At 48.0% G+C, this 25,568-nt stretch overlaps 1 protein-coding gene across 1 annotated transcript in view; it reads right to left on the bottom strand.

Moving 5' to 3' along the window:
* Fer1l5 (fer-1 like family member 5) overlaps nucleotides 1-24,169 on the bottom strand; it is a 53,266-nt gene extending 29,097 nt beyond the window's left edge. Inside the window, 18 exon segments of the mRNA XM_013364867.4 lie at nucleotides 1,323-1,451; nucleotides 2,356-2,447; nucleotides 2,525-2,607; nucleotides 2,703-2,746; nucleotides 5,741-5,809; nucleotides 7,987-8,039; nucleotides 8,410-8,527; nucleotides 8,678-8,793; nucleotides 10,375-10,405; nucleotides 14,210-14,260; nucleotides 14,946-15,008; nucleotides 15,702-15,830; nucleotides 17,039-17,148; nucleotides 17,621-17,675; nucleotides 19,137-19,245; nucleotides 19,822-19,913; nucleotides 20,477-20,529; nucleotides 23,799-24,169. Of these exon segments, the coding sequence (XP_013220321.2) occupies nucleotides 1,323-1,451; nucleotides 2,356-2,447; nucleotides 2,525-2,607; nucleotides 2,703-2,746; nucleotides 5,741-5,809; nucleotides 7,987-8,039; nucleotides 8,410-8,527; nucleotides 8,678-8,793; nucleotides 10,375-10,405; nucleotides 14,210-14,260; nucleotides 14,946-15,008; nucleotides 15,702-15,830; nucleotides 17,039-17,148; nucleotides 17,621-17,675; nucleotides 19,137-19,245; nucleotides 19,822-19,913; nucleotides 20,477-20,529; nucleotides 23,799-23,883 (1,482 nt within the window). The 5' untranslated portion in view covers nucleotides 23,884-24,169.
* Between the last annotated feature and the right edge of the window lie 1,399 nt (nucleotides 24,170-25,568).

Below are 25,568 nucleotides of genomic sequence, written 5' to 3'. Positions count from 1 at the left end.
GGGGCTGGGGTTGTGCACACTCACACCCGAAAATCTGCACCTTTCCACTTCCTGCCTCAGCTGCTCACTGTCCCCCGATTAGGTCCATTCACACCATGCCTCTTACCTGCCCAGGCCCTCTGTCCACATCAGTCTCTTTCATTTCTGTTGCCAACTTCTGTTCTATTTCTATATTCCCCATCTGCTCTCCTCCTCTTAAAAAAATAACTGTCTTTCTCCCACCTGAGTCCCTGGCTAACAGCTATCCAACCATGTCTCCTTCTACTTCTCATACGAGTTTCTTAGTGTCTTCTTTCCTCACCCTGTCTCCAACTTCTCCCTTCCCTTCTATGGTGGCCCAGCATCTCCCCTGAGTAATGGCTATCAGGGCTTCCTGAAACACCTGCAGACACCTTTCACTTCTCACCATCTCTCAAGCACATTTGAGATCCACAATCACCCTTTTTCTCCCCTTCTGAGAGGACTTCTGCACGCTCCTCCTCCACCTGCCTCTTAGCCTCTAACATCTTAAGGCTCCATGCTCAGCCCCTTTCACTTCACCTCTCTCCCTGGGCCATTAATTCCAGGACCACAGGTGCAAACCCTGGTGACACACCCTGGTGGCTAGCAGCCTCCAAAGGCTGGGCAATGTATCCACATTTCACAAGCATATGTCAGAGATGGGATTCATTATCTTCCCCAGACCTGTTCCTCCTTCAGAGGGCCCATCTTGGTGCCTGACACCCCTGACTACCTTGGTCCATCAAAGAAGAGAATGGACATGAGCTCAGGGAGTCAGCCTCACTTCTTAAGTCTTGGTGGTTACTGACTCTGACTATTCTGTTTCCAGAGGTCTTTGAAACCTGTTCTCCTCTCCTCAAACTCTCTCCACCAGGACTCTCCCCATTTCTCCTTATTGTGTAACACCAACTTACTCCCCTCCATCTATTGTTAATACTGCTCCTTATGCCCTTTGCCAATTCAATGGTCCTTCACTGGTTTGGGGAAGAAATCTAAATCCCTTACACTATTTTTCAAAGCCCTGAGAAACTAAGGTATGAATGAACATTCCTCCTCCACTGGCTTATTATGCATTTCTTAAAATGAAACCTGGTTTTTTACTGGGTTCCCCCCACCCACTCTTCCACCAGCATCACCACTGGAGATTTGGCAAGTATGAAGGTGCCAGACAGGGGCTTAGTAAATGCTAAGGCAGATGGATCGAACATCTTTACACATCCAACAGCTCGCTCACAGTCAGGGGCTGGTACAGGGCCAGAAACTGGGGTCCACAGTAGATTTGGTTGAGGGGCTCTCTTCCCCAGCCTGTTTCCCACAGTTACCTCTACCCTGATCACATCACGAGAGAGATCCTTTATCCAAGTTTCTTGTTGGGACTTGAGTTGGGTGATCAACTCCAGGTAGATTCGACCTCGGTAAGATAAACCATCCCTTATAGAGTCGTGAATACACTATGACAAGAGAGAAGAAAATGGGGAGAAAAGGGGTGAGAGGGAAAGGGCTGGCACATGTCGCCAGAAATCCCCACAGCAAATCCAAGATTGTCCAGGGTACCTCCAGCCACAAACTCTGGAAAGAATTCCAAGTATGACAGACACCTATGTGGCTGGAAGTCTCTAGGCCTCATCCCTCTTCTGCACCCTAGCACCCACGACTCTTGTTCACCGAGGCCATGTGCCAGCCACCTTGAAGTGTTCATGGAGACCACACGCCAGCACCTTGAAGGATGCAACTAGGCCAGGAATGATCACCACTGAGCATGCGCTCCAAGTCTGGCCAATCACGGCACACTCTGCGCCTCCTTGACCATAGTGATTGGTCCAAAGACAGCACACATGACCTAGAGAGGCCAATTAGAGTGCTTCCCTGTTTCCCAACCCGTTACCCGGATGTGGCCCAGGAGAAAGGTGTGGAGAGCGGAAGAGAGAGGGAGCCTCCAACCAGCCGCTTCTGTGTGTGGCGCCTGAGGCCCCTCTTCACTCGGAATCCTTCCCCGCCTCCTTCCTTTTCCATTTAAGCCAATTCGAGCTGAGTTTCTGGCACTTCTCACCACTCTTGAATTACCCCTGCTTTTCCATGCTTATCTGCGCCATGTCCTTTCAACCCGTGGAAAATCTTACCCGAGGTCTCGTCTCAGTGCCCCTTCCTCTGGAACTGTCTAGAGAACCGCATCTGTTCCTTTCTGGGGCCACCGCTTATGTCCCACAGACACATGGCTATCTATGTAACAGGCTTCCTGTCCTCTGCTGGAGTGTGGTGGTCAGAAATCAGGACTGAGTCCTTCCCAGGCTTTTCCCAGGTCTCCTGCTTTACAGTGATAACTTTTACCTCCTAGAGCTGACACGAGAAGCTTACAGGGTCTGCGTAGATCCTGAAAGGGGGCTTTTTACCCCCGTGGAGAGTCAGGAAGCAGGGGCCAAAGCAAGGCAGGAAGCCAGAGTACATCCCTGGAAGGAGAGGGGGTGAGAGCAGGTGGGGCTCAAGTGGGAGAGGTGTGGGAGGTTGGGTCCAGGGCTTTGCTTGCCTTCGATCAGTTCTCCAGAGGACGAGATCTGGTTGAGGCACAAGGTGACAGTCCCGATCTCATCCCAGCAGTTCTGCTTGGGGCTAGGGAGAAACATATTCCGGTGGGCTGAGCCCCTGGTTAGGCACCTATGTTCTCCTCCCCCGAATGTGCTTGAATTTCTAGCCCCTCTGTTCACCAGTTCAAGACTCTGAACTTGATGTATCTGGAGAGGCAGGGCATCTGCAAGATGAAGGCAAGAGAGCAGTGAGTCACTGGGATGGCCTGGGCTTTGCAGAGATATTGAGAGTGATTGGGAGGTTCTGGGGGCAAGGCCCAGCTCAGATACCAGTCAACCACAGACAAGCTGAATTTACCAAGGAGCTTATGGAGGTTTGGACCTAGGCTTAGCTGCACCCAACTTATAGGTCCTGGGACTGCCACATCATCATCTTTTATCTTAAAATGATCTCTTAAGTTTAAACTTGAGGACCAAGAGACCTGGGCCCTCCCTGACATTTAAACTTCGAAGTTTAAATGAGTACTCATCAAACAGTCTCCTCCTAGAGTAAATAAATAATGGTAACTACCACCCTGGGAGGGTTTCTGTCCTCCACCAGCTTGAGCTGAACAATTTCCACAGATCAGCTGAGTGATACTCCCAACAACCCCACAAACTAGGTGCTATTAATATTCTCATTTTCAGCCGGGTGTGGGTGGCGCACTCCTGTAATCCCAGGGGCTCCGGAGGAGGAGGCAGGAGGATCACCAGTTCAAAGCCAGCCTCATCAACTTAGTGAGGCCCTAAGCAACTCAGTAAGACCCTGTCTCTAAATAAAATACAAAATAGGGCTGCGGGTGTGGCTCAGTGGTTAAGTGCCCCTGGGTTCAATCCCTTGTACAAAACAACACCTCACTTTCAAATGGGGAAACTGAAGCATAGAGGGGTTGGTTTCCTCAAGTTCTCCTGCTTCATGCAGAGGCTAAAGCCTCAAATCTCTTGACTACTCTGCCATAACCCAGTGAGGGCTGTGATTTGTTCCTATATACAGATGGGTAATGAGGCCCAGAGGCAGAGAGGGACCCTCTCAAGGTCATATAATAAAGAGTGGCATCAGGATTTGAATTCCAGCTTCTGAATCTTATCTCTGCTTTGCATATGTTTTCCTCCTCGATTGTATTTTTCTTCAATTATTAAAAGAAAATAGGGACTGTGGCTATGGCTCAGCAGTAGAGCACTCACCTAGCATGTGTGAGGCACTGGTTTCAAGCCTCAGCACCACATAAAAATAAATTAAAGAAATAAAGATATTGTGTCCAACTACAATTTAAAAAATAGAAAATAATAAGGAAAAAACTCATATGAAACAGAAGTTCTGGGTTTGAAACCCTGAGTGGGATCCCAAATCTCCTTATTTGGGGTTTCTTATCCTCCTTATAGCAGTTCTTGAGATGTGGCTAGGAACCTCCTGGTTCTCCACCCTTTCCATCCTTTCTTTTTTTTTAATATTTTTTAGTTGTAGTTGGACACAATGAATACCTTTATTTTATTTATATGTGGTGCTGAGGATAGAACCCAGCGCCTCCTATGTGCTAGGCGAGAGCTCTTGCCACTGAGCCACCACCCCAGCCCCACTTCCCCATCCTTTCTACCCCTGCCTTGGTAGCTGGGGACCAAGTGAGGAGTCAGGAAAAGGCTTTCTAGTTGAGCACATAAGAAGAAAAGAGAAAACTGCCCAGGTGAAGAAAGAACACTGGAAGGGGAGAGATGGATGCCATGGCCATCCAGGTCGTCCAAAGTTATGAATCCTCCAAGTTCTTCAAGTTCATGGTCAAACCATCTTTTCATCCATTCCATTAAGAATTTCCCCCCATCCCGGTTCCTTGTCTAGGTTCAAGCACACTGTCTCCCCTCCATCTCTGGGCCCTCAAGTTGGCCATCGCCACAGGCCCATTTTCAGCAGTGTCCCCTTGACCAGGTGGCCGCAGGTGCTGGCACCTGTGTGCAGTTAGTCATCCTGCCTCTTTATAGCGAGGCTCATATCTGCCTGATACCTTTTCAAAGGGCTAGTGATGATCACTCCAAATGATCTCCACCGTGGAGACCTGGCATGAGTGAAGTCCCGGGGTCTTTAGCCACTATCACATTTTGGAAGGCCAACATATGAACATCCGTGGAGGACCTGGGCCACCCACTCCTCACAGCCACAGAAAGGTGAAAGAGATCCGAGCAAGACTATGTGCTAGGCCTCTTCTAAATTCCCCTCCTCCACCAAGAGTCTATAAAATCATCTTAGGAGGTAGGGATTATGAGGAATTATTGAAAATGATGACTCACTAGGAGGCCAACTGGGGGAAGCTTCTAGAAACATCAGGGAGGTAGTTCAGAGGAGAGAGGAAGAGAGCTAATTTTGTATTGCACAGTGGAAGCTATAAGAAAGCTAGACACCCTCTGGGTAGGCAAACTGATAGGACACAGATTTCTCTGCACTTGCACTTAGGAGAGAGCATATTCTGATTTTACACACAGCTCTTAGGAGTTGGCATCGAGTCAAAAGGTCATTAAGGCTCCACCAGGGCTTCAGGAGAGCTGTCATCCATGACAGTTCATAAATGACCTAGAAGAACTGAAAGGCTAAGAGATCAGATGACAGTACTCCACAGGGAAGAGCATCTTGGAGCCATTCTGTATGCGATGACATAGCCCTGTCCACATACAGCCCAGAGTAATAACTAGGCTTCCAGGATGCCTTGGGGCCATCTACACAGAGCTGTCATTATCTTCAGAGTACTTTGCCTTGAAGGTAGAAAATGTACACTACAATCTAGGATGAGTCTTTAAAGTGATTTGCTTTTTGTTTGTTTTGTTTAGGAGATGAGGTCTCACTCTGTTGCCCTGGCTGGTTTCAAACCTTAAGTGATTGGCTTAAGTGATCCTCCTGCCTCAGCCTCCCGAGTAGCTAGACCATGGCTGCCTGTTTATTATCTTTTCTAAATATGGGTGAGGAGCACATTTAAATTCTCTGGAAAGTTCATTTGCATGGTTCACTCACTGCTTCATACTGTATAAATAAATCAAGGTTTTCCCTGTCTGAGCTTCCATGTGCTCTCTTGAGGTAGAGGCCCGGCTCCCCTCACTGGGCTTCCTGTCTTCACCTTCCATCCATATTCACACATGAACACTCAAGATTCCCTTCCACTGGGGGGGCAAGGGTGAGCATGATGGAACAGCCATACCTGAATCTGGAAGGTCAGGATCTGGTTCCATATTGGGTTGTCGGTTTGAGTCTGCACAATCGTCTTGAGCTGGGAACATCCGAAAGCAGGTGTTATGGTTTGGATCTTCAGCATCCCCCAAAGACTCATATATTCAAGGCTGGTCCCCAGCTGATGGAGCTACTAGGAGCTGGTGGGACCTTTAAGAGGTGGAGCCTGATGGTAGGAAGTGAGGTCACTGGGGGCGTGTCCTTGCAGGGGGGATTGGGACCTCAGTCCCTCTTCCTCTCTTTGCTTCTTGGTCACAAAGAGGAGAGCATCTTTGCTCCACCACAGGCTGTCTCCATGGTGTTGTGTCTCCCCACAGACCCAAAAGCAGGAGAGCCACTGACCATGGACTGAGACCTCTGAAACCATGAGCCAAAACAAACCTTTGCTCCTTTACATTGTTTCTCTCAGGTTCTTTGTCACCGTGATGGAAAGTTGACTAACACAGCGTGGTCAGTGCCAGCCTGTCCCCTCCTCCCACTACTGGCCTCACTTTCCAGCTCTCCCTGTCCAGGTCACAGGCGGACTGTGTGGCACCAAGTGATCGGGCTTGTCCTTGAAAGTTGTCCTTGGACAACTTCTCATCAGCTGCCACTTCAGTCCCTTGGTTACTTATCTCAGAGCATTTGCCAGACCCACACTCCTCAGTATTTCTTCTTCAATCACTTTCCAATGAACATTTTTTTTCTTTATTCATTTTTATTTATTTTGTATTTTTAGTTGTAGATGGACACAATACTTTTATTTTATTTTATTTATTTACTTATTTTTCTATGGTGCTGAGGATCAAACCCAGGGCCTCATACAAGCCAGGCAAGACCCCCACCTCTGAACCACACCTCGAGCTCTCCTTTATCTTTTCTCTCTTCCTTTCTTTTCTTTTTTAGCAATGCTAGGAGCATTGGACCTCATAACATGCTAAGTAATCACCCTACCCCTGAGTTACATTCATAGCCCTTTCATTTTTAAATAGGTACAGATAGGGTCATAACTTTTACTCCAGGAGTGCATACACAGAAATTATGGTGGATAAATTACAAAATTCCAATTGAAAAATGGCCCAAACAATGGTTGATGATAGCAGAATACCCTTAAAACCATCAACTGACATAAAACATAAACTTAGCCTTACTCTAGGTAATAATGTCTATGAAATCAAGTGTTAGTTGGCATTGTTAAGCTTTTTAGGTACACTAAAATAAACACAAACTTGTCAAGTATTTTTAAAAAATGTGTGTCACGGGGCTGCGGTTGTGGCTCAGCGGTAAAGCACTTGCCTGGCACATGTGAAGCCCTGGGTTCGATCCTCAGCACCACATATAAATAAATAAAATAAAGGTATGGTGTCTAACTATAACTAAAAAATAATTTTAAAAAAGTGTGTCACTTGTCACCCAAGAATTTCTCCACTAGTTCTGGGATACCCAGACCATAGGAAAATAAATACTCGGTGTGATAGTTTTAAATATGCACCCATACTCCTTGGTACTTCTCCCTTCAGGAGGAGGACCTTAATTCTTTTCTCCTGACATGTGGGCTAGTAGAGTAAAATGATGTTTTGTGACTTCTAAGACAAACCTATTTAACTTTAACCTAGCCTTCCCCACATCTGAACATAGAATTTTTTTGTTGTTGTTGTTGTACTGGGGATTGAACCCAGGGGGTACTTTACCACTGAGTCACATTCCCAGTCCTTTTCATTTTGTCCTTTCTCATTAAGTTGCTTAAGGCCTCACTAAGTGACTGAGGCTGACCTCGAACTTGTGATCCTCCTGCCTCAGCCTCCTGAGTGGCTGGGATTCTAGGCGTGCATCACCACGCCCTGCAACATAGGACTTAACATCTGCAACATGGGACCTGATACCTGTCAGTACTTTCGGGAAGTGCTACTTGGAGGTTTTTGGCAGTTCTCTAGCTCAGGTCTTTTCATTTACAGATGAGGAAACTGAGGCCAAGAGGGCAGTGGCACTGCAGTTTGTTTGTGGGCAGTTATTTTACCCACTCACTCATGGGCCAGGTGTTTGGTTCCCGTGGGCATCTTCTCCTTGCAGGGCTCTGGGCATTCTCTGGCGGCGGAGGTGGGAGAGAACTGGCCTCCACCTGTCCACTGCCCCACCTCCAGAGGCTCACCCTGCTCGTTGGTGGATGAGCTAGGATTCCATTTCTGGGGTCCCAGCCCACTCCTTTTTTCAGGTGCCATGTTCTGTTTTTCTATTTACCTTCTCCCCAATGAGTTCCACCTCCAACACAGGATTTACAATCGGGCGTTTCTCTATGAACAAGAAATTGAAAGACTCTGAGATGGCAGCACCTTTTTTTTTTTTTTTTTTTAAGGAGGTAGAAATGGAAAGATGACACCACTACTTAACCCCCGCTCTGCCCCTTCTGTGTGACGTCCACTCCCCACAGAAGGGGGGAAGTGGGGTGGGATGATCAGAAAGTACCGTGAGTCTGCATCTGGGCATCAAAGGCCGGTCAAGGCACAAAGGGACACCAGGATGACCTTGGTCCAACAGTCCTGGAGGACTTCATCTCACTCTGTCCCCCACCCCACCTCTTAGGTCAGTGTCAAAAGGAATGAGAAGGCCCCACAAGGGTCTGGGCTGCTCCCCTGCAGGCAAGGGGCGTCCCTCCCCTCCTACCGGAATGGAGGTCCTCTGCGCAGTAGATGAAGAACTGTAGGTAAGCCATCTTGATGGGGACTGCCGTGGACTTGAAGACCTGCACATCATCGGTCGAGTAGGCCAGCTTCTGATCCACCTGAGAGCAGACAGGGTCAGGGTTGTGGGGGGGTCACAGCCGGGGTGGGCGGAGTGGGACCACCCTACAGGGACACACTGGATACAGGATGGTTGTGCAGGTTAGAGGCCAGGGTAGAAAATGCTCCTGGGGCCCGGCGGGGCACCTCACCGGGGCCCGGTCGCCAGCACCCAGGACACAGATGGTGACTTTCAGGTAGCCTCTCACGCCGCTGGTGGATTTATTTGGATGGCAGAGGCCCAGCCATTTCCTTATGATTGCGTGACCTGGAGAAGCAGAGGGGCCCCGGGAGACCCAGCCTCTAGTCTCCACGGCTCTCCCTGAAACCCGGCACTGTTGCTGGGGGAGAGGGGGCAGGAAAGATGTCTCTTAACCTTCTGGTTCCCACCCTACGATAGAGGAGATCAAGAGCCACTTCAGCCATTAGGGGATCCTCCTAGGGTTGCCAGCTATTGCCTCCATGAAAGAGTGTCCCCTGTCCACCTGGGAACCTGCTGCTGTGACTGGCCTGGTCTGGAGTCAGACACGATAGAGGCATCCATCTGCCCCACCCTCAGATCCAGATCTCAACCTGGCAGTATGTCATGGCCAGGTCATGTCAATCACCAGGGCCCCACAGAAGAGTGGTTAGTAGAGGGTGGGTGGGTGGGTGGGTGGGGAGGAGGAGAGATAGAGAAGAGTTGTTCACTGGGTACAGGGGTGCTGTTGAAGAGGAGGGAATAAGGCTTCTAATGTTCCAGAGCACAGTGAGGTAACTATGGTTGGCCATAAGTGTCCATTTCAGGAGCTGGGGTTGTGGCTCAGTGCCTAGCAAGTGTGAGGCATTGGGTTTGATCCTCAGCACCACATGGAAATAAAAATAAAATAAAGGTATTGTGTCCATCCACAACAAAATATATATTAATATATAATTATATTAGTTATTTAATTAATATTAATATATATTAATTGTCCATTTCAAAATAGCCAGCAGGAGAATTCTGAACGTGAAAACACACACAAATGATAAATGTTTGAGGTAACGAATATGCCACTCACCCCGATCTGATCAAAGGCAGCCTTAGCAAAAGCAAGGCACTAAGCAACTCAGTGAGAGTTGGTTTTTTAAACCAACCTCAGTCAAGCAATGCTGGCCTCAATAAATAGAAATCAAACTCAGGGATGCAGTCAAAAGTTAGCATTTGACACAAAGTTTTTCAGAAAAATATGCTGTTATAATAAAGTAAGGGCAGGGTGTGCTGGTACAGGCCTGTGATCCCAGCAACTCTGGAAGCTGAGGCAGGAGGAACTGTGAGTTCAAAGGCAGCCTCAGCAACTTAGCGAGGCCCTAAGCAACTCAGCAAGACCCTGTCTCTAAATAAAATATAAAAACGGAGCTGGGGATGTGGCTCGGTGGTAAAATGTCCCTGGGTTCCAACCCTGGTACCATTAAATAAACAAACAACAAACGAACAAACAAGTAAATAAAATAAAGTAAGATAAAATACCATAGAGTACAGTAAAATATTATCAAGCAGAGCCTTCTAATACTTTCTCCCCATGTGGTGGGATTTTCTTTTTTTTTTTGGTACCGGGGATTAAACTCAGGGGCACTCGACCACTGAGCCACATCCCCGGCCCTATTCTGTATTTCATTTAGAGACAGAGTCTCACTGAGTTGCTTAGCAGCTCACTTTTGCTGAGGCTGGCTTTGAACTCTTGATCCTCCTGTCTCAGCCTCCCTAGCTGCTGGGGTCACAGGTGTGTGCCACCACGCCTGGTTCATGTGGTGGGATTTCAAGGTGACTTGACCCTGGCCCGATTTTTCTCAGCAGAATGCACGTGTATGGGTAACCTCCGTCACCTACCTGGACAATGGTAGATAAACCCAATATCTGTCTGAAAAGACAAGAGTGGGGGAGGAGGGTTAGTCTGGCTGTGCTTTGACACTCCAGTGTTCCCCGCCAAGGCCCAGGTGTTGGAGGCCAGTCCCCGGCTAGGTACTCTTGGGAAGGGGTGGGACTTTGTGTGGGACCTAGAAGGAGGCCAGGTCACTGGGGGTCTGACCCCAAAGGGTGATTGTGGGGCCCTGGCCCCTTCCTCTGTCTCCTTTATTTCCTGGCCATGAAGTGGACTACTCTGCTCCACCCTGCACTCCCGCCATGACGGGTCACTAAAGACCCAGTCACGGACTGAAACCTCTACAACTGTGAGCCCAAATGAGCCTTTCCATGTGTCTGTACATATACAACCCCTAGCCCCACACCCGTCCTGGCCCGCATCGTACCATTCCTCAGGCCTTCTGCCAGGGGAAAAGGAGACCCAGAGCCTCTTTGCTTCTCCTTGATCATCCTGTTCCCCCAGGACAGGACACACACACACACACACACACACACGCACACGCACACGCACACGCACACCGCACAGTCTCTCAGGGATTTGTGATAGTAAGGGAAACCTGACTCACCCAGGGCTCCAGTCAAGGTGCGTCACACTGGCTGACCCAATGACAGTATTTGCTACTGGTGTTTGACACAATCTTTGCCTTAACTCCGATTTTTTCTTTTTCTTTTCTTTTTATTTTTTTGCTACTGGGTATTGAACTTGGGGGCACTCGACCATGAGCCACATCCCCAGACCTATTTTTGTATTTTATTTAGAGACAGCGTCTCACTGAGTTGCTTTGTGCTTCACCATTGCTGAGGCTGGCTTTGAACTTGTGATTCTCCTGCCTCAGCCTCTCAAGCCACTGGTACAATAGGCGTGTGCCACCGCCCTCTACACTCCTCTAATATTCAGTGACTGGGAAGGTAGGCCTGTGGTCACCTCCATTCTGCACAGGAGGATCCTGAGTTTGAGAGAAATGGCCAAAGTCTTATAAACAGTGAAGAAGCCTGCGCTGGAACAGGTTTTACCCAAGAGAAAGGAAGCCGTGTGTCCAGAATAAGACTTACATATAAATGTTTTACAATAGCTTCATTGTAATAGCCCCAGGGTGGAAGCAGTCAAATGTCAGCCAACAGATGAACGGATAAACAAACTATTATGTCCATACAATGGACTATTACTCAGCAATAAAAAGGAACAAACTGTTGCTATATGCAAGGAGGAATGAAGCTCAAACTAATTGCACTTAGTGAAAGAAACAAGACGAAAAGGGGTATATACCATGTGATTCCATTTATGTAACATGCTAGAAAATGTAAACAATCTAGAACAGTGGAAAATAGATCAGTTCCAGGTGTGATGGCACATGCCTGTAATCACATCAACTTGGAAGGCTGAGGCAGGAGGATTATAAATTTGAGGCCAAGAGCTAGGGTAGTAGCCTAGTGGTAGAGCACTTGCCTAGCGTGTGTGAGGCACTGGTTCAATTCTCAGCACCGCATATAAAGAAATAAAAATAAAAAGGTCCATCGACGATTAAAAAATATTAAAACATAAATAAATAAAAATAAATAAGTTTGAGGCCAACCTCAGCATATTAGTGATAATAAATAAATAAATAAAGGGGATGGGGGTGTACAGCTCAGTAGTAAAGCACCTCTGGATTCAGTCCCCAGCAAAGAAAGAAGGAGGGCGAAAGAAGCGGGGCAGGGAGAAAGAAGAAAAAACAGGGAGGGAGGGAGGAAAGATAGATCATTGATTGGCTGAGGATGGGAGGAGGTAGGATGAGAGGAACAGGAAGGGCCTGAGGGAACTTTTGGAGAATGATAGATGTGACAGATACATTTATTATCTTGATCATGATGATGGTTTTATGGGTATGTACATATTTAAAAATATATCAGATGACACATTTTAATATGTGCAATTCATTGTACAGCAACTGTATCCCAATAAAGCTATACCAAGACAAAGCAGAATTCAGGTTCAGTCACTCCTCAGACAGTAGTAGAGGTAGTCAGTGACCAGCAATGGTCTAGCAGGAAGAGAGCCCCACAGGCACTCTGTGCCTCCTGCTGAAGTCACCTTGCTAAATAATTGCTCCCAGTCAAGCCTCTGGATAGGGAAATGGGGAAGTAGGGTGAGATATGACCACCCTGGAAATGCAATCTAGACTGGAGGATACCAGGTACAACTACTGTTTCCTTAACAGATAAATTGCAAGCTAAAGAAAAAAAAAATTAAGGGAACCAATGGAATAAGAAACCTAAGCTGCACATTTGCTAACTGCAATGAATGGATCTGGTTTGGATCCTGATATGAACAAACTTTGAAGAATTCTGGCCGGGCATGGTGGTGCATGCCTGTAATCCCAATGGCTCAGGAGCCTGAGGCAGGAGGAACAAAGTTCAAAGCCAGTCTCAGCAATGAGAGCAATGAGGACTTAGGCAACTCAGTGAGACCCTGTCTCTAAATAAAATACAAAAAGGGCTGGGGACGTGGCTCCGTGGTTAAGCACCCCTGGGTTTAATCCCTGGTACCAAAAAAAAAAAAAATTGAACTTCAGCATCCATATGCAATATTTGGTGTGCAATGAAACAATATTTGGACATTACTGAATTATAACTGTAAATAAAAATTATGGGGGCCTGTTGTTTTAGACAAAACTACTGCACTGGGTCCAAAGAGACTAGACTAAATATCAAAATGAGTCACCGATGCTAACGTTCCATCACTTCAATTGTTATGTGACCTTCAGACAATCAGGAGAATGAGAGCCAGATTCCCGAACCAGATACATCTGTACAATAACGAACTTCCTCTGCTTTATTCCTTACGAAAAGGAACTTGTTGTTAAGCAGTTAGTTATTTTCCTATTGTTCTGTCCCCCTGTCCTTACCTTATAAGCCAAGGAACTTTGTGATGACCAATCTGCCTTTCTATTTTGTTATTTTGGAGAGGGGGTGGTAGGAACTGAACCCAGAGCCTCATGCTTACCAGGCAGATACTCTTCCACTGAGCTACATAGTTTATTTTGAGGTAGGGTCTTGCTAAATTGCCCAGGCTGGCCGTGAACTGGCCTAGCCTCATGAGTCTCTGGGATTACAGGCGTGCACTCCCGCCCCTGGCTTGTTTCTGGGTCTTTTTTTTTTTTTTTTTTTTCCCAGTCATTCTCTGTCCATAAAACCAACTTCTTCTGCTTGGCCTGTTATTCTGTTTTATGCAATCAAGCGTTGCTCCATTCTAGAATCTTAAAATAAAGCCTCTTTGACAGATCTAAGAAGTATCTGTTGTTTATCTAAGATTCAAATATAACCAGGCATCCTGTATTTAACCTAGCACCAACCCTTTCCTGATATTCCTGGATTTTGAGACTCTTATTTTAACCCTCCCTGACTGTGTGAACTCCTCTCTCAGTTTGTGTCTTTTCAAATTACATTGTTGTCCTCTGTCCTCACAGGCAGCAATCTTTCTTTGGGTTTCTCCAACACTTAACACTGGCCTTTCTGTTTCTCCAGCACGCGTTACCCGGACGCAGACATGTGTCTACAGTATCATGGGTTTGGGTAATTCAAGATGGTGCCCAGTACTTCCCTGTTATCTACTTTCATCCTCACAATGACCTTGCAGTTTGGGTCTATTATTATTCCCATTTTACAGACAAGGAAGTAGAAGCTCAGAGTAATTGGTCTAAGCCACCCAGTTGGTAGGTGGATCTAAGCCTGGATCTTTCCTTTCCCCAGGCTTGGGCGTGGAGCCCAGAGAGGGTCTGAGCGATGGTTTGACCAAGCCTGCAATTTGATATGCTGGACTCACTTGGAATCTCCCGATCTCTGCTTTGGATCGTGGCAATGCCGAGTTCACCACCTGCAAGGAGAGTTTCCAGAAAGATCTTAATTATTCACAGCTTCGATTTCCCCCATCCCCTGTGGAAGCAATAGGAAGAACATATTCAGGGTCCCCAGGATTTAAGGAATGATTCCTAACGGCCAATGCTTACACATTTTTTTGTTTTTGTTTTTGTTTTTTTCCTCATTTACTTTACAAAGGAACCCTGTTCTATTTCATGGATCAGAAAGGCCAACTCAAAGCAAGGGGTTGCGCAGACTGTCTGCACTACATCTCATCACGATTGTTTCTGTGTCTAGTTCCCAAGAACATGTAACCGTTTCCAGGGGACAAGCCTCCTTGCTTTCCTCAGGTGTGTGATAAACTCTCTCCATTGGGAGCAGCTCCCTCTGGTTGGAGAATGGATTAGGCCCCTGGTGACCTGAGAATCCCGACACATGGAAGCGGTCACCTGTTTGCCACAGCCCACCCCCCCTCAAACCTGCCTGTTAGCCATCCATGACATTTGTTGAATGAATAAATGAATGGGAAATTTGGGCTACCATAGGGGCAAAGAAGATGGTGGAGAGGCTTCTTTGGGGTCAGAAAGACAATTTCAGGTGACCCTGGCTCTAAGGGCATGGGCTAGGACTGAAATGCTTCTCGGATTGAGGTGGGACAAGAAAATGGAGCCATTTTGCTGGGGACCAGTTTGGCTCCTCACCTGGATTAGGATGACCTCATCGAAGAACTTTGCTGGAATCTCATGGAAATTCTGGAAGAAAATCTGGGAGGCAGAGAGAATTGGTAGGGGGTAGGGTGGAACCACGCTTCTCCCTCCACTCCCTCAAGGAGCCAATAAACCCGAAACTCTGGAATACTGTGCTTCTTTCCCCCGACTTTGAGCATTTCAATGACTTTCAGTTTAAGACCACCTCACGTTCCTCCAGTAACACAGGACTCCTGGACCCCCAGAGGGCTTTCCATCCAGGTAAAGGGGAAGGGGAGGGGGTCTCTGGAGAACCTAGCCAGCCAGCTGCCCTGATGTTGTGGTCTGGATATGAGGTGTGCCCAGAAACTCCTGTGTTAATGCAGGGATGTTCAGTGATGAAGTGATTGGGTTGTGACAGTTGTAACCTAACCAGTCCATCCAAGTTTGAAAGGTCTTTGTAGGCTGGTAGGGTGCGCCTGGAGGAGGTGGGTCATGGGTGGGGGGGTGTGCCCAGAAGGATTGCAATTGCTTTTGGGTTCAAGTGCTGTGCCCACCCCCACCAGACCATCAGCTCCTCAAAGGCAAGGCTCCAAATGATGGTGCTCTATACTCCCAATGCCAAGCACAGTGCCTGGCCCTCAGTACGTGCTCAGTAAATGCTTGCAGGAGACCTACTTGAAGACACCCTAGATAAGAAGCAAGCGTTTCCTGCAGGAAACGCCCACCTCCTGCCTGGCTCAATTGCCTGACCTGCCCCGCTCAGCCTACCTCATTGAAGAAAGGGTTGTTTCCCATCTTCACCCGTGTGTTATGCTGGCGGCCCGCAATGGTCACCTTTGTTATGGCCTTGATGTTGTTGCCCATGAGCTGTCGCCCTTCAAACACCTTCACCCGCACCTATAGAGGAAAGCACAGAGGAGGGAGATGCTGGGGGCCCAGCTCCCCTTCCCCTACAGGGACTCTTCTTTCAGTTGCTGTGATAAGCAGCATTTTAGGTACTGTGGATAGAGAGACTCCAAGGGGAAAGGCTAGGAGCAGCTGGACTCGAAGCAGCCTTGGGTTAGCAAGGTCCCAGGTCACTTAGGTTTTGTCCCAGGACACTGGGATTTTTTTTAAGCAAGTGTATGACATGATGATCAGACATCTTTGAAAGACCATGATAACTAAAATATACAGGGAGGGTTAGGAGTGCAGCTCAGCGGTTGAGTAGTTTCCTAGCATATACAAGGTGCTGGGTTCAGAAAGCAAATAAAGAACAGGTAGGAGGGGCTGTGGATGTGGCTCAAGTGGTAGCGCGCTCGCCTGGCATGCGTGCGGCCCGGATTCGATCCTCAGCACCACAAACAAAGATGTTGTGTCCGCCGAAAACTGAAAAAATAAATATTAAAAAATTCTCTCTCTCTCTCTCTCAAAAAAAAAAAAAACCTGTTAAAAAAAAAAAAAGAACAGGTAGGAGGAGGCTATCTGACGGTGCGGTTCAGGGAAGTGATAGTCGTGCGCCATGCAGGGAATGGGCATGGGAAGGGAGAAGTGGGGCAACGGGTGATAGGAAGAGCTAGGATTTGGCCATGACCTGAATGTGGGAAGAGAGGAAAAGTCAAGTTCGGACCTCCCGGGCAGGTGGCATGCTGGAAACAGGCAGAACCCTGGCAGCGATGTTGGGCTGCAGGCTATGGATCAGAGTGGGGTGAGTGAGGCCTGGATGGGCTTCTGGAATTCACATGGCTCTGCAGACCTTCCCCTGCGCCCCCTCACACCCTGCTCAGCCTTTTCCCGCACAGTTTGATTTGACCTTGTAGGATTCTCACTGGTTTAGCCAACAATCCAAGGACTTGGAAGGGCAGGTCCCTGCCCTCTGCCTCCCAGCATCTATGGGGGCCTTCGGGGCGCACACTGGACCCCTCCTCCTGCCTCACCAGGTCGGCTCCAGTCCCAGCCACAGGCACACATTCCTAGAAAGGCCCCTGGAGGAGCGGGGGATGTGACGAGGTTCTCAGGACCTGAAGCTGGGTCTGACCATGACCTCGTGAAGGGGAGGGGATGGCTGGGGGGCATGGTGAAGATGTCGGTGGGTCACATGGACTTTCAACCTGCAGAGTCCTCACCTGAAAGTGCTGAGGCTTTGAGGACAGGACCACTGGTGTGGTGGCGCCAGGAACCAACAGCTTCTGACGGGCCGCCTCTTTCATAGTTATGCCCAGGACGTCTTCCTTTTCTAGAGAAGCCATCCAGGGAGGGCGCAGAGGCTGGGGCTCAGGAGGGGGGGCAGAGCCATTTCCCCCTTTCATCACTCTGCCCCCCACTATGACCAGCCACTGACTAAAAACATGGCCAAGACTCCTTAATAGGGGCACATGTGCTCCCCAGAACATTTCCAGGGACCCCTCCCCCCCTCAGTAACTGTGACACCCTGGACCCAACTCTTCACAATGGGGGGCTCTTGGAAATGGTCATCCTTGTACCCCCTATGCCCACCGAAGGCTGGGCCTTTGTTTGAAGATGACAAGTGGACACACGGGGAGTCAGATGGCCTTCGCAAGATGTCTGGGGGATGCGGCCACTAGATTTGTATGGCTTCCAGGGACCCGAACCTGATCACGATCCTTCTGAAAGCCTCAAGGGTTGGGTGTCAAGGTTCCAAAAAGCCCATCTAGCTATGCTGGGAGAAGCCCCAGGGAAGGACAAACCTGTCCTCTCAAAGTCCTCTTGGGTCATATGGAACACCTGTAGGTTGATGGTGCACTGCAAAGCAAAGGCAGGGGCTGGTCATCCAGACCCTGGAACCCTCCCAGGCTGGCCGGGCTCACAGCCAATCCTCTGGAGGGGAGTGACGATGATGCCCCTGATACGGGGCCACACCTGGCGCAGTCGGGGTGCAGGGAAGACATAAACCAGAGAGGAGAGAGCAGTGGAGGACACTGGGAGAATCAAGGAGCCACACAGCGGTGGCAATGGCAGCAAGAAGGTGGGGAGGAGAGGGGAGTGACGGGGCGTCCATCAGGAACCATCTCTCCCCCTCGCTTAGCATCTCTGGCCTCCTACAAAGACCTCCTGCTTCCAGAGGACCTCACCCCCAACCGGCTTCACGTCATCACCAAGATGGCTTGCTCACCTCCCCAAGGGCCCTGAGCCATCAGAGGAAGGCCACCGCTCAGCAGTGCAGACCACAGGGCCCTTTCACTTGGCCACCCCCTGCTTCAGCTCTGCCACCTCACCTTCTCCCCCAACTACATGCTGAAAGTATAGGCAGCCCCCTTCCATGAACTGAGGCCCCTGCCTGGTTTTCCTTCTCTTCCTGCCCACTGGGAAAAGGAATGCTCTTCTGAGAGACATAATATCCAAATAGATGAGGCCACACCACACATAAAAATAAAACTCTGACCGCAATCTGCAGCAACCTACGCAGGCAACTAATCCATTATCTACAGCAACCAGCCCTGGAAGGCAGCCTCCATGAAGTCCGACTTGTAGGAAGTCAGACCCCTATCTCTAACAACAATCCGGGAAGCCGGGCAATGACCACCAGCCTCCAATGGCCAGGACTGGATGAATAACAACCTGACCGCTGCCCTAATTTTTGTCCCTATTCACAACTTAGGACCAAGTAGAGAAACAGGCTCCCCAAACCAATCACAGAGGATGCTGGGATTCTAGTTAGCCAGCCTCTGGTTTCCATGTAACATCTCCACTCAGGTACACTCGGAGCCTACCATTTCCCCACTAAAAAGCTTTCCCGCTCCCCTGCTACCTTCAAGTGTCTGCTAAAACTCAATTTTGGCCGGGCACCATGGTGCACCCCTGTAATTCCAGTGGCTCAGGAGGCTGAGGCAGGAGGATAGCGAGTTCAAAGCCAGCCTCAGCCATGGCAAGGTGCTAAGCAACTCAATGAGACCCTGTCTCTAAAGAAAATACAAAATAGGGCTGGGGATGTGGCTCAGTGGCCGAGTGCCCGCGAGGTTCATCCCTGGTAACCCCTTCCCTAATTAAAACAATCAACTCAATTTTCATCCCAGTGCTAACTCTCAGGACAATCTATTGATCTTTCTCAATGGATGGATGGAAGGGGAGCTGCCAGGTGGACGGCAGGGTGGGGGAATCGGCAGACAATGGCAGTGGGCTCCCTGCTGGAGTGCAGAAGCTCGGCTCTACTGGTTGCTCCAATTCCCGAGCTGCCCTGCTGTGGCCTTCCTGGGCCTGAGTCACCTCTGTGGGCTCCATGGAATGGTTGAGCAGGACCAGGTCCTTCACAAAAAGGACCTCCCTGGATTTTTTCTCCAATGACTTGAGCAGTACCGTGGCCAAACCAATGAACCTGGGGAAGGAAGGAGCAGGGGTGAGATCCAAACCAGGGGACAGGGTCTCCTGTGGGAAAGGCCTGAGCTGGGATGGTTTTCTCTCAGGGGCTGAAGAACCACCCAGGGAAACAGGGGATCCACCAGAAGGCGCGGGGCTCTCCTCGCTCTGGGGCTCCCAAGGCAAGGAACTGCTGATCGGGCGAAGAGTGAGCACCAGACTGAAGCTGAGCCCATCAGATTCTCTGAACTGCCATAACTTCACTCCCAAGGGGTTGTCCCTCTGGGTTGGGCATTAGAAGGGACCTGGTTAGGAAGCCAGGCTTTATTTAGCCAGAGAGAAGAAGGAAGGGGAGGCCCATAGCTTCAGAAGGCCAGAGCTGTTGCTGGAAGCCCAAGTTCCCGTCCTGACCAACTTGTTCCAGGCCCCACCCCGTCTCCTCCCTGACTGGCTCAAGTGAGCTCCGTCCTTGCAGCAGAATGAGGGTGAGAGGTGAGATGGACCTGCTGCTGCTGCTCTGGTCAGGGAGCCAGGCTCCACACCTCCCTCTCTCTCTCTCTCTCTCTCTCTCTCTCTCTCTCTCTCTCTGCCTCACCTTTCTTTCTTTGATGGGGTCATGTCCCGAAGGATGACTTGCAGGAAGGAGTCTTTTTCCAGGGGGCGATTCCAGAGGTACCATACCAGGGCCTGTGGAGGGCATGGAGAGATCAGCGTCCTTCCTTTGCCCTCCCCATCACATCCTCCTAAGAAGTGAGGGAAGGCTGGGGACAGGGGCTGGTACCATATTTCCCCCAAACTTGGAGCTTCCCTCATGTCCAATTTCCTGAGATGGCATTTGCTGTCTTGCCTAAAGGACAGGGTGTCCCATCTGGGTTCCTTGGCTTGAACTGGGAAGCTGTGTTAGGAGTTCAGGAGCTTGGGGCAGGGGCAGCAGGGATGGATGAAAGAGGACATGGGGGTCCTACACGGGGATCCTTGTCTCTGCATCAGACTTCTAGACACACATCTGTGGAGTGGTTGGATCAGTGGATGGGCCCTACCACGGTCAATCCCGGAGCTGGGAAGAAGCACTAAGAAAGCCGCGGGAATATAACCTTGTCAGATTGGAGATGCCTCGGCCTCGGGAAAGCCCGTGAGGCTCCCTGTCTGCTCCCCAGGCCTCTAAGCACCTGCCTGGACCCCACCATTGTCCGCCCTTGCCATTGGGGTCAGTGAGTGATTCCTCTTCTGGGCTTGCCCTGGGTGTGTACCTCATTCCATATGGGGTCATTCCCTTCTGCCACATGAGTTCTTTTCTTCACATCTGCAGAGACACCAAGGGGCCAGCATTGGTCCTAGGAAATATTTCAATGTCTGGGCTTGATGGGGTCAAGGGACATAGCACATTGCAAGGACTTTTCCCATCTACTTCTGCAAGTGTGAGAGGGCATTGACTCTGTGTGTGTGTGTGTGTGTGTGTGTGTGTGTTTTGGCAGGAGGCAGGGGAGGATGTTTAGAAATTTCTCACTTTATCACCCTGTATGACAGATAATGCTTTGTCCCTTTCATTTTCTTCCTAAATCCTTCATTCCCAGCGTCTTCCAGTCAAGTGGGCCAGTGTGGCTCATTCTGGTCAATTGGGTACAAGAGCCATATTCACAACTGCCAGGCTGGGTTCCCAAAATCTGCATGTGAGTCTCCATTCTCCTCTCCCCCTCACCCTATGGCCACCTGCAGAGTGGTGACTTCACACCCACAAGGGACAAGCAGCTGATCCCCCACTGGGTCCTGTCATGCAAGAGACCCCCCTGACCAGCACCATCCACACAGGACTTGGTGTGAGTAAGAGGTAAACTTTTGCTGTTATGCACTGAGACTCGAGGTTTATTTTATTTATTTTTAGTTGTAGATGGAAACAATACCTTTATTTATTTTTATGTGGTGCTGAGGATTGAACCCCGCACACCACATGTGTGAGGCAAGTGCCCTAATGTAAGGCAAGTGCCCCACCGTTAAGCCACCACCCCAGCCCCTCATGGTTTATTTATAATCAGGGCAAAGGTAGAGCACCCTAAGACATCCTGAGACATCTGTAAATGGGCTGAATGCTCTTTACCCACTAAAATCCCTCTCCCCCAGAAATTTCTTAATTGAAGACAGTCAATAATCCTGCAAAAGAATTTTTTAAATGATAAATTACTTTGAGCATCTTCTCAAGGAAAGAATGTGAATGCGTGTGTGTGTGTGTGTGTGTGTGTGTGTGTGTGTGTGTTTCTATGAGCCAGGGGTGCAGGGAACTGGGTGGTATGCAGGGAAGATGCTGAGAAGGACAGGATGAAAGGAATAAAATAGTAAACATAGCCAGGTGTGGTGGCGCAGGCCTGTAATCCCAGCAGCTTGGAAGGCTGAGGCAGGAGGATTGTGAGATCAAGGCCAGCCTCAGCAACTTAGCAAGGCCCTTAGTAACTCAGTGAGTCCTGTCTCTAAATATAATATAAAAAAGGCTGAGGACGTGATTCAGTGGTTAAGCACCCCTGGATTCAATTCCCAGTACCAAACCAAACATTGAATATAAATAGGACTGGGCATAGTGGTGCACACCTATAATCTGAGCTGCTTGGGAGGCTGAAGCAGGAGGATCACGAGTTCAAAGCCAGTCTCATTAACTTAGAGAGCCGTAAGCAACTTAGGGAGACCCTGTCTCAAAATAAAATATATAAATAAAAAAGGAGTTGGGATGTGCCTCAGTGGTTAAGTGCCCCTGGTTTCAATTCCTGGTACCAAAAAAAGAACAAATAGGAACTTGTAAAGTTTGTGGGTATATCTATGAGTGAACCCAGGGTTCTGGGTTTTAGGCTTTTTTTTTTTTTGTATCAGAGATTGAACTCAGAAGCACTCAACCACTGAGCCACATCCCCAGCCTTATGTAGAGACAGGGTCTCCCTACATTGCTTAGCACCTCGCTTTTTGCTCAGGCTGGCTTTGAACTTTCGATCCTCCTGTCTCAGCCTCCTGAGTCGCTGGGATGACAGGCATGCAACACCATGCCCAGTGGTTTTCAGCATTTTTGTTAGATATATTTCTAGGAGGAGGAGAATGGTGCCTTTGTGATATGATGGGGGAGAGGGCTTTAGTCAGGGAGAGGAGCTGCAAGTCTCTGCCTGGCTAATTCTAAAATTAACCAATCAGGGCAAATAGTATTGAACCCCCTGAAGACCTCTATGATCCTGCACACTGGATACAGCATCCTTTGTGAGTCCATGGTACCAAGTATCGGTCTGTGAATATTGTCATGTTCAACAAGCATGGTTTTACAGACCAGAAAAAAAAAATTAAAGGAATTTCATTCTTTGCTTTTCTAGGAACTACTGTTATCCCTAAGTATCCTGGGAAATTGGTTCTGGGACCTCCTATGGATATCCAGGTCAGTGGATTCTCAAGTCCCTGTATACAATGGTGTATTATTTTCCTATAACCTACACACATCTTCCTGTATATATTTTTTTCTTTTTTTTCTCTCTCTTTTTTTTTTTTTGTGGGGCTAGAGTCAAACCTAGGGCTTGGTGCATTCTGGGCAAATGCTCTGCCACCAAGCTATATCCCCAGTCCTTTTTTTTTGATCCAGGGATTGAACCCAGGGGTGCTTAACCATAAGCCACATCCCCAGCCCTGTTTATTTTTTATTTTGAGACAGGGTCTCTAAATTGCTTAGAGCCTTGCTAAATTGCTGAGGCTGGCTTTGAACTTGTGATCCTCCTGTCTCAGACTTCTGAGTAGCTGGGATTATAGGCATGCATCACAATGCCCAGCTTATCTTTCTTTCTTTGAACCTCAGTTTATGGCACAGCCCTAGTTCTTTTTTTTTTCTTTTAATTTAAAATATTTATTTTTTTGTCGTTGTACACAATAACTTTATTTTATTTATTTTTATGTAGTGCTAAGGATGGAAGCCAGGGCCTTGCACGTGTGAGGCAAGCACTCTACCTCTGAGCCACAACCCCAGTGCCACAGCCCTAGTTCTTGGAAGAAAGTTGAAAAGTATTACTCTTCTTCCTTTCCCATAACCATTCCCTGGAAAAACTAGGCAGAGAAGTCCTAATGAGAGAAATAATGGCAAGAAAGGTACAGGGTTTTTTGGTTTGGTTGATTTTTTTTTTTTTTTTTTACTTAGGATTGAACCCAGGGGTGCATAACCACTGAGCTATATCCTCAGCCCTATTTATTTTATTATTTTTTTAAATTTTGAGACAGGGCCTTGCTAAATTGCTGAGGCTGGTTTTGAACTTGTGACCCTCCTTCCCCAGCCTCCCAAGCTGCTGGGATTATAGGTGTGTGCCAACAACACCAGGTTTTTTTTTTTTTTTTTCAGTGCGGGGATCAAACCCAGAGCTCTATTTACTAGGCAAGAGTTCTACCACTGAACTACACCCCCAGCCTTTACATGGTAGCTTTTGAAGGTGCTGGATAGGGTCCATCTCATCATGGGTCACCTAGCGTACCTTTTACATAGTAAGATACCAATAAATGTATTTTTTTTCACTAATGCATGTGGCCTCTTGGGGCTCCTCTTTCCCTCTGGACCTTGGCTCTCACCTCTGAAGTAAACGGTCAGGCAGGGTTTGGGCGGTGGAGTGAGGGGTGGTTCAATCTTGGCAGACCCCACAAAAAGCCGCAGCATCTTGGATACCTCTGTCTTCCTCTCCTTTCTTCTTTAGCACTACAGCTTCCTTCTCAGGGTGCCTTGGCGCCTCTGGGGCGAGTGGAATTTAGCAACAAAGGGGATGTCATAGAGGTGGAGAGTTCTTGGTTCTGGGGAAGAATCTCTGGAAATAGGAGAGGGCAGAGTAACAGAGTACCTATCAAGTGAGTGGCTTAAGGGACGGAGCCTCCAACCAACAAAGTAATCTGTCTGCTTTGACATTCCCTCTTTCCTTTCCCTTTCTTCCTATTCTTGCTGTACTTTTGACTTGAAGATTAGGCATATGAGAAATGTTTTCTCTGTATAAACAAGTAGTCTGGAGTGAATCCGTGAATAATTTAGATGAGAAGCTAAAAGAAATGAGGCCATCAGGGCTAAGATAGTGGCGCACACCTGTAACCCCAGTTGCCTAGGAGGCTGAGGCAGGAGGAACGCAAGTTCAAGGCCACCTTGGGCAATTGAGTCAAAACTCTGTCTCAAAAAAACAAAAGGCTGGGAATGCCTAGCGTGTGTGAAGTCCTGGGTTCCCTCCCTTGGACTGGGCCTGGGGGAAGTGAGGCCATCAGAGAAAAGGCTTGTAAAATCAAGGACTGTCTCTGTGAGGTCTCATGGAGAAGCAAGACATTTAGACCTTTTTTCTACAGGAAACCTAAGTTTGGACATGAGTTCTTCAATAGAGGGAAATCAGCTTTTTTTTTTTTTTTTTTTTTGAACCCAGAGGCACTTAATCACTGAGCCACACCCCCAGCACCCTGTCTTTTTTTTTTTTTTTAATATTATATTTAGAGACAGGGTCTGGCTAAATTGCATAGGACCTCACTAAATTGGTGAGACTAGCCTTGAACTCATGATTCTCCTGCCTCAGCCTCCTGAGCCATTGGGATTACAGGTGTGCACCACCACATCCTGCTAAGCCACCACAGAACCGGTGGCTGTCATTGCTGCTCTTTAGGTCTTTGTGTGAGGATGGAGCTGGGTCATTTGCTCCTGTTGTCCCGATTAGGTAAGGCCTTTTCTGGGTTGGCTTCAAACATTGTATAAGTTACTTCTGATCCAATCAATGGTCAGGATAAGGAATCAATGAATATTTTAAAAGTGTACCTTATAACTAATGAATATTTTAAAAGAGAAAAGGTTTAGGAAAATCCAGGACTAATAGCATAATAAGCATACTATTATTATGCATTCTGAAAGAGGTATGGCATTCAAAGACTGAAAGCTGAATGTTTGATCACGGTGCTCAGTTATTTTCTAGTGCAGCAGATGTAAAAGGAAAAAGTATGCCCTGGTAGTTTTTCTTGAACTCGAAACACAATGCAATGCTTTTTTTTTTTTTTCTTTTGTTAATGATTTTCCAAACTAAGCATAACACCAAAGATCCCTGCAGAAGAAAAGGCTGACATTATTTGGCTAAAACTAAAAAGTCCTATGCGGAAAATATGCTTTAAAGCTGAAAGACAAATACCAAAGTAGGGCAAACATTTACAACATATTTAATATCCAAAAGGTTATTTGGTTTTAGAGAATGAGCTCCTAAAATTCAATAAACTGCTTTCCCCAGAGGAAAGCATGGGTAAAGTTCACTTCAGACGTAGTGTTTTCAACATTTATCCGTGTTGTAGGATGAGTCAGAACGTCATCCCTTTTTTCGGTTGGGTAAATCC

The sequence above is a fragment of the Ictidomys tridecemlineatus genome, chromosome 12, assembly GCF_052094955.1.
Source record: "Ictidomys tridecemlineatus isolate mIctTri1 chromosome 12, mIctTri1.hap1, whole genome shotgun sequence".
In the NCBI taxonomy this organism is placed as follows: domain Eukaryota; kingdom Metazoa; phylum Chordata; class Mammalia; order Rodentia; family Sciuridae; genus Ictidomys; species Ictidomys tridecemlineatus.
Note: the sequence above shows the minus strand (reverse complement) of the source record. Positions and strands in the feature narration are given on the sequence as shown.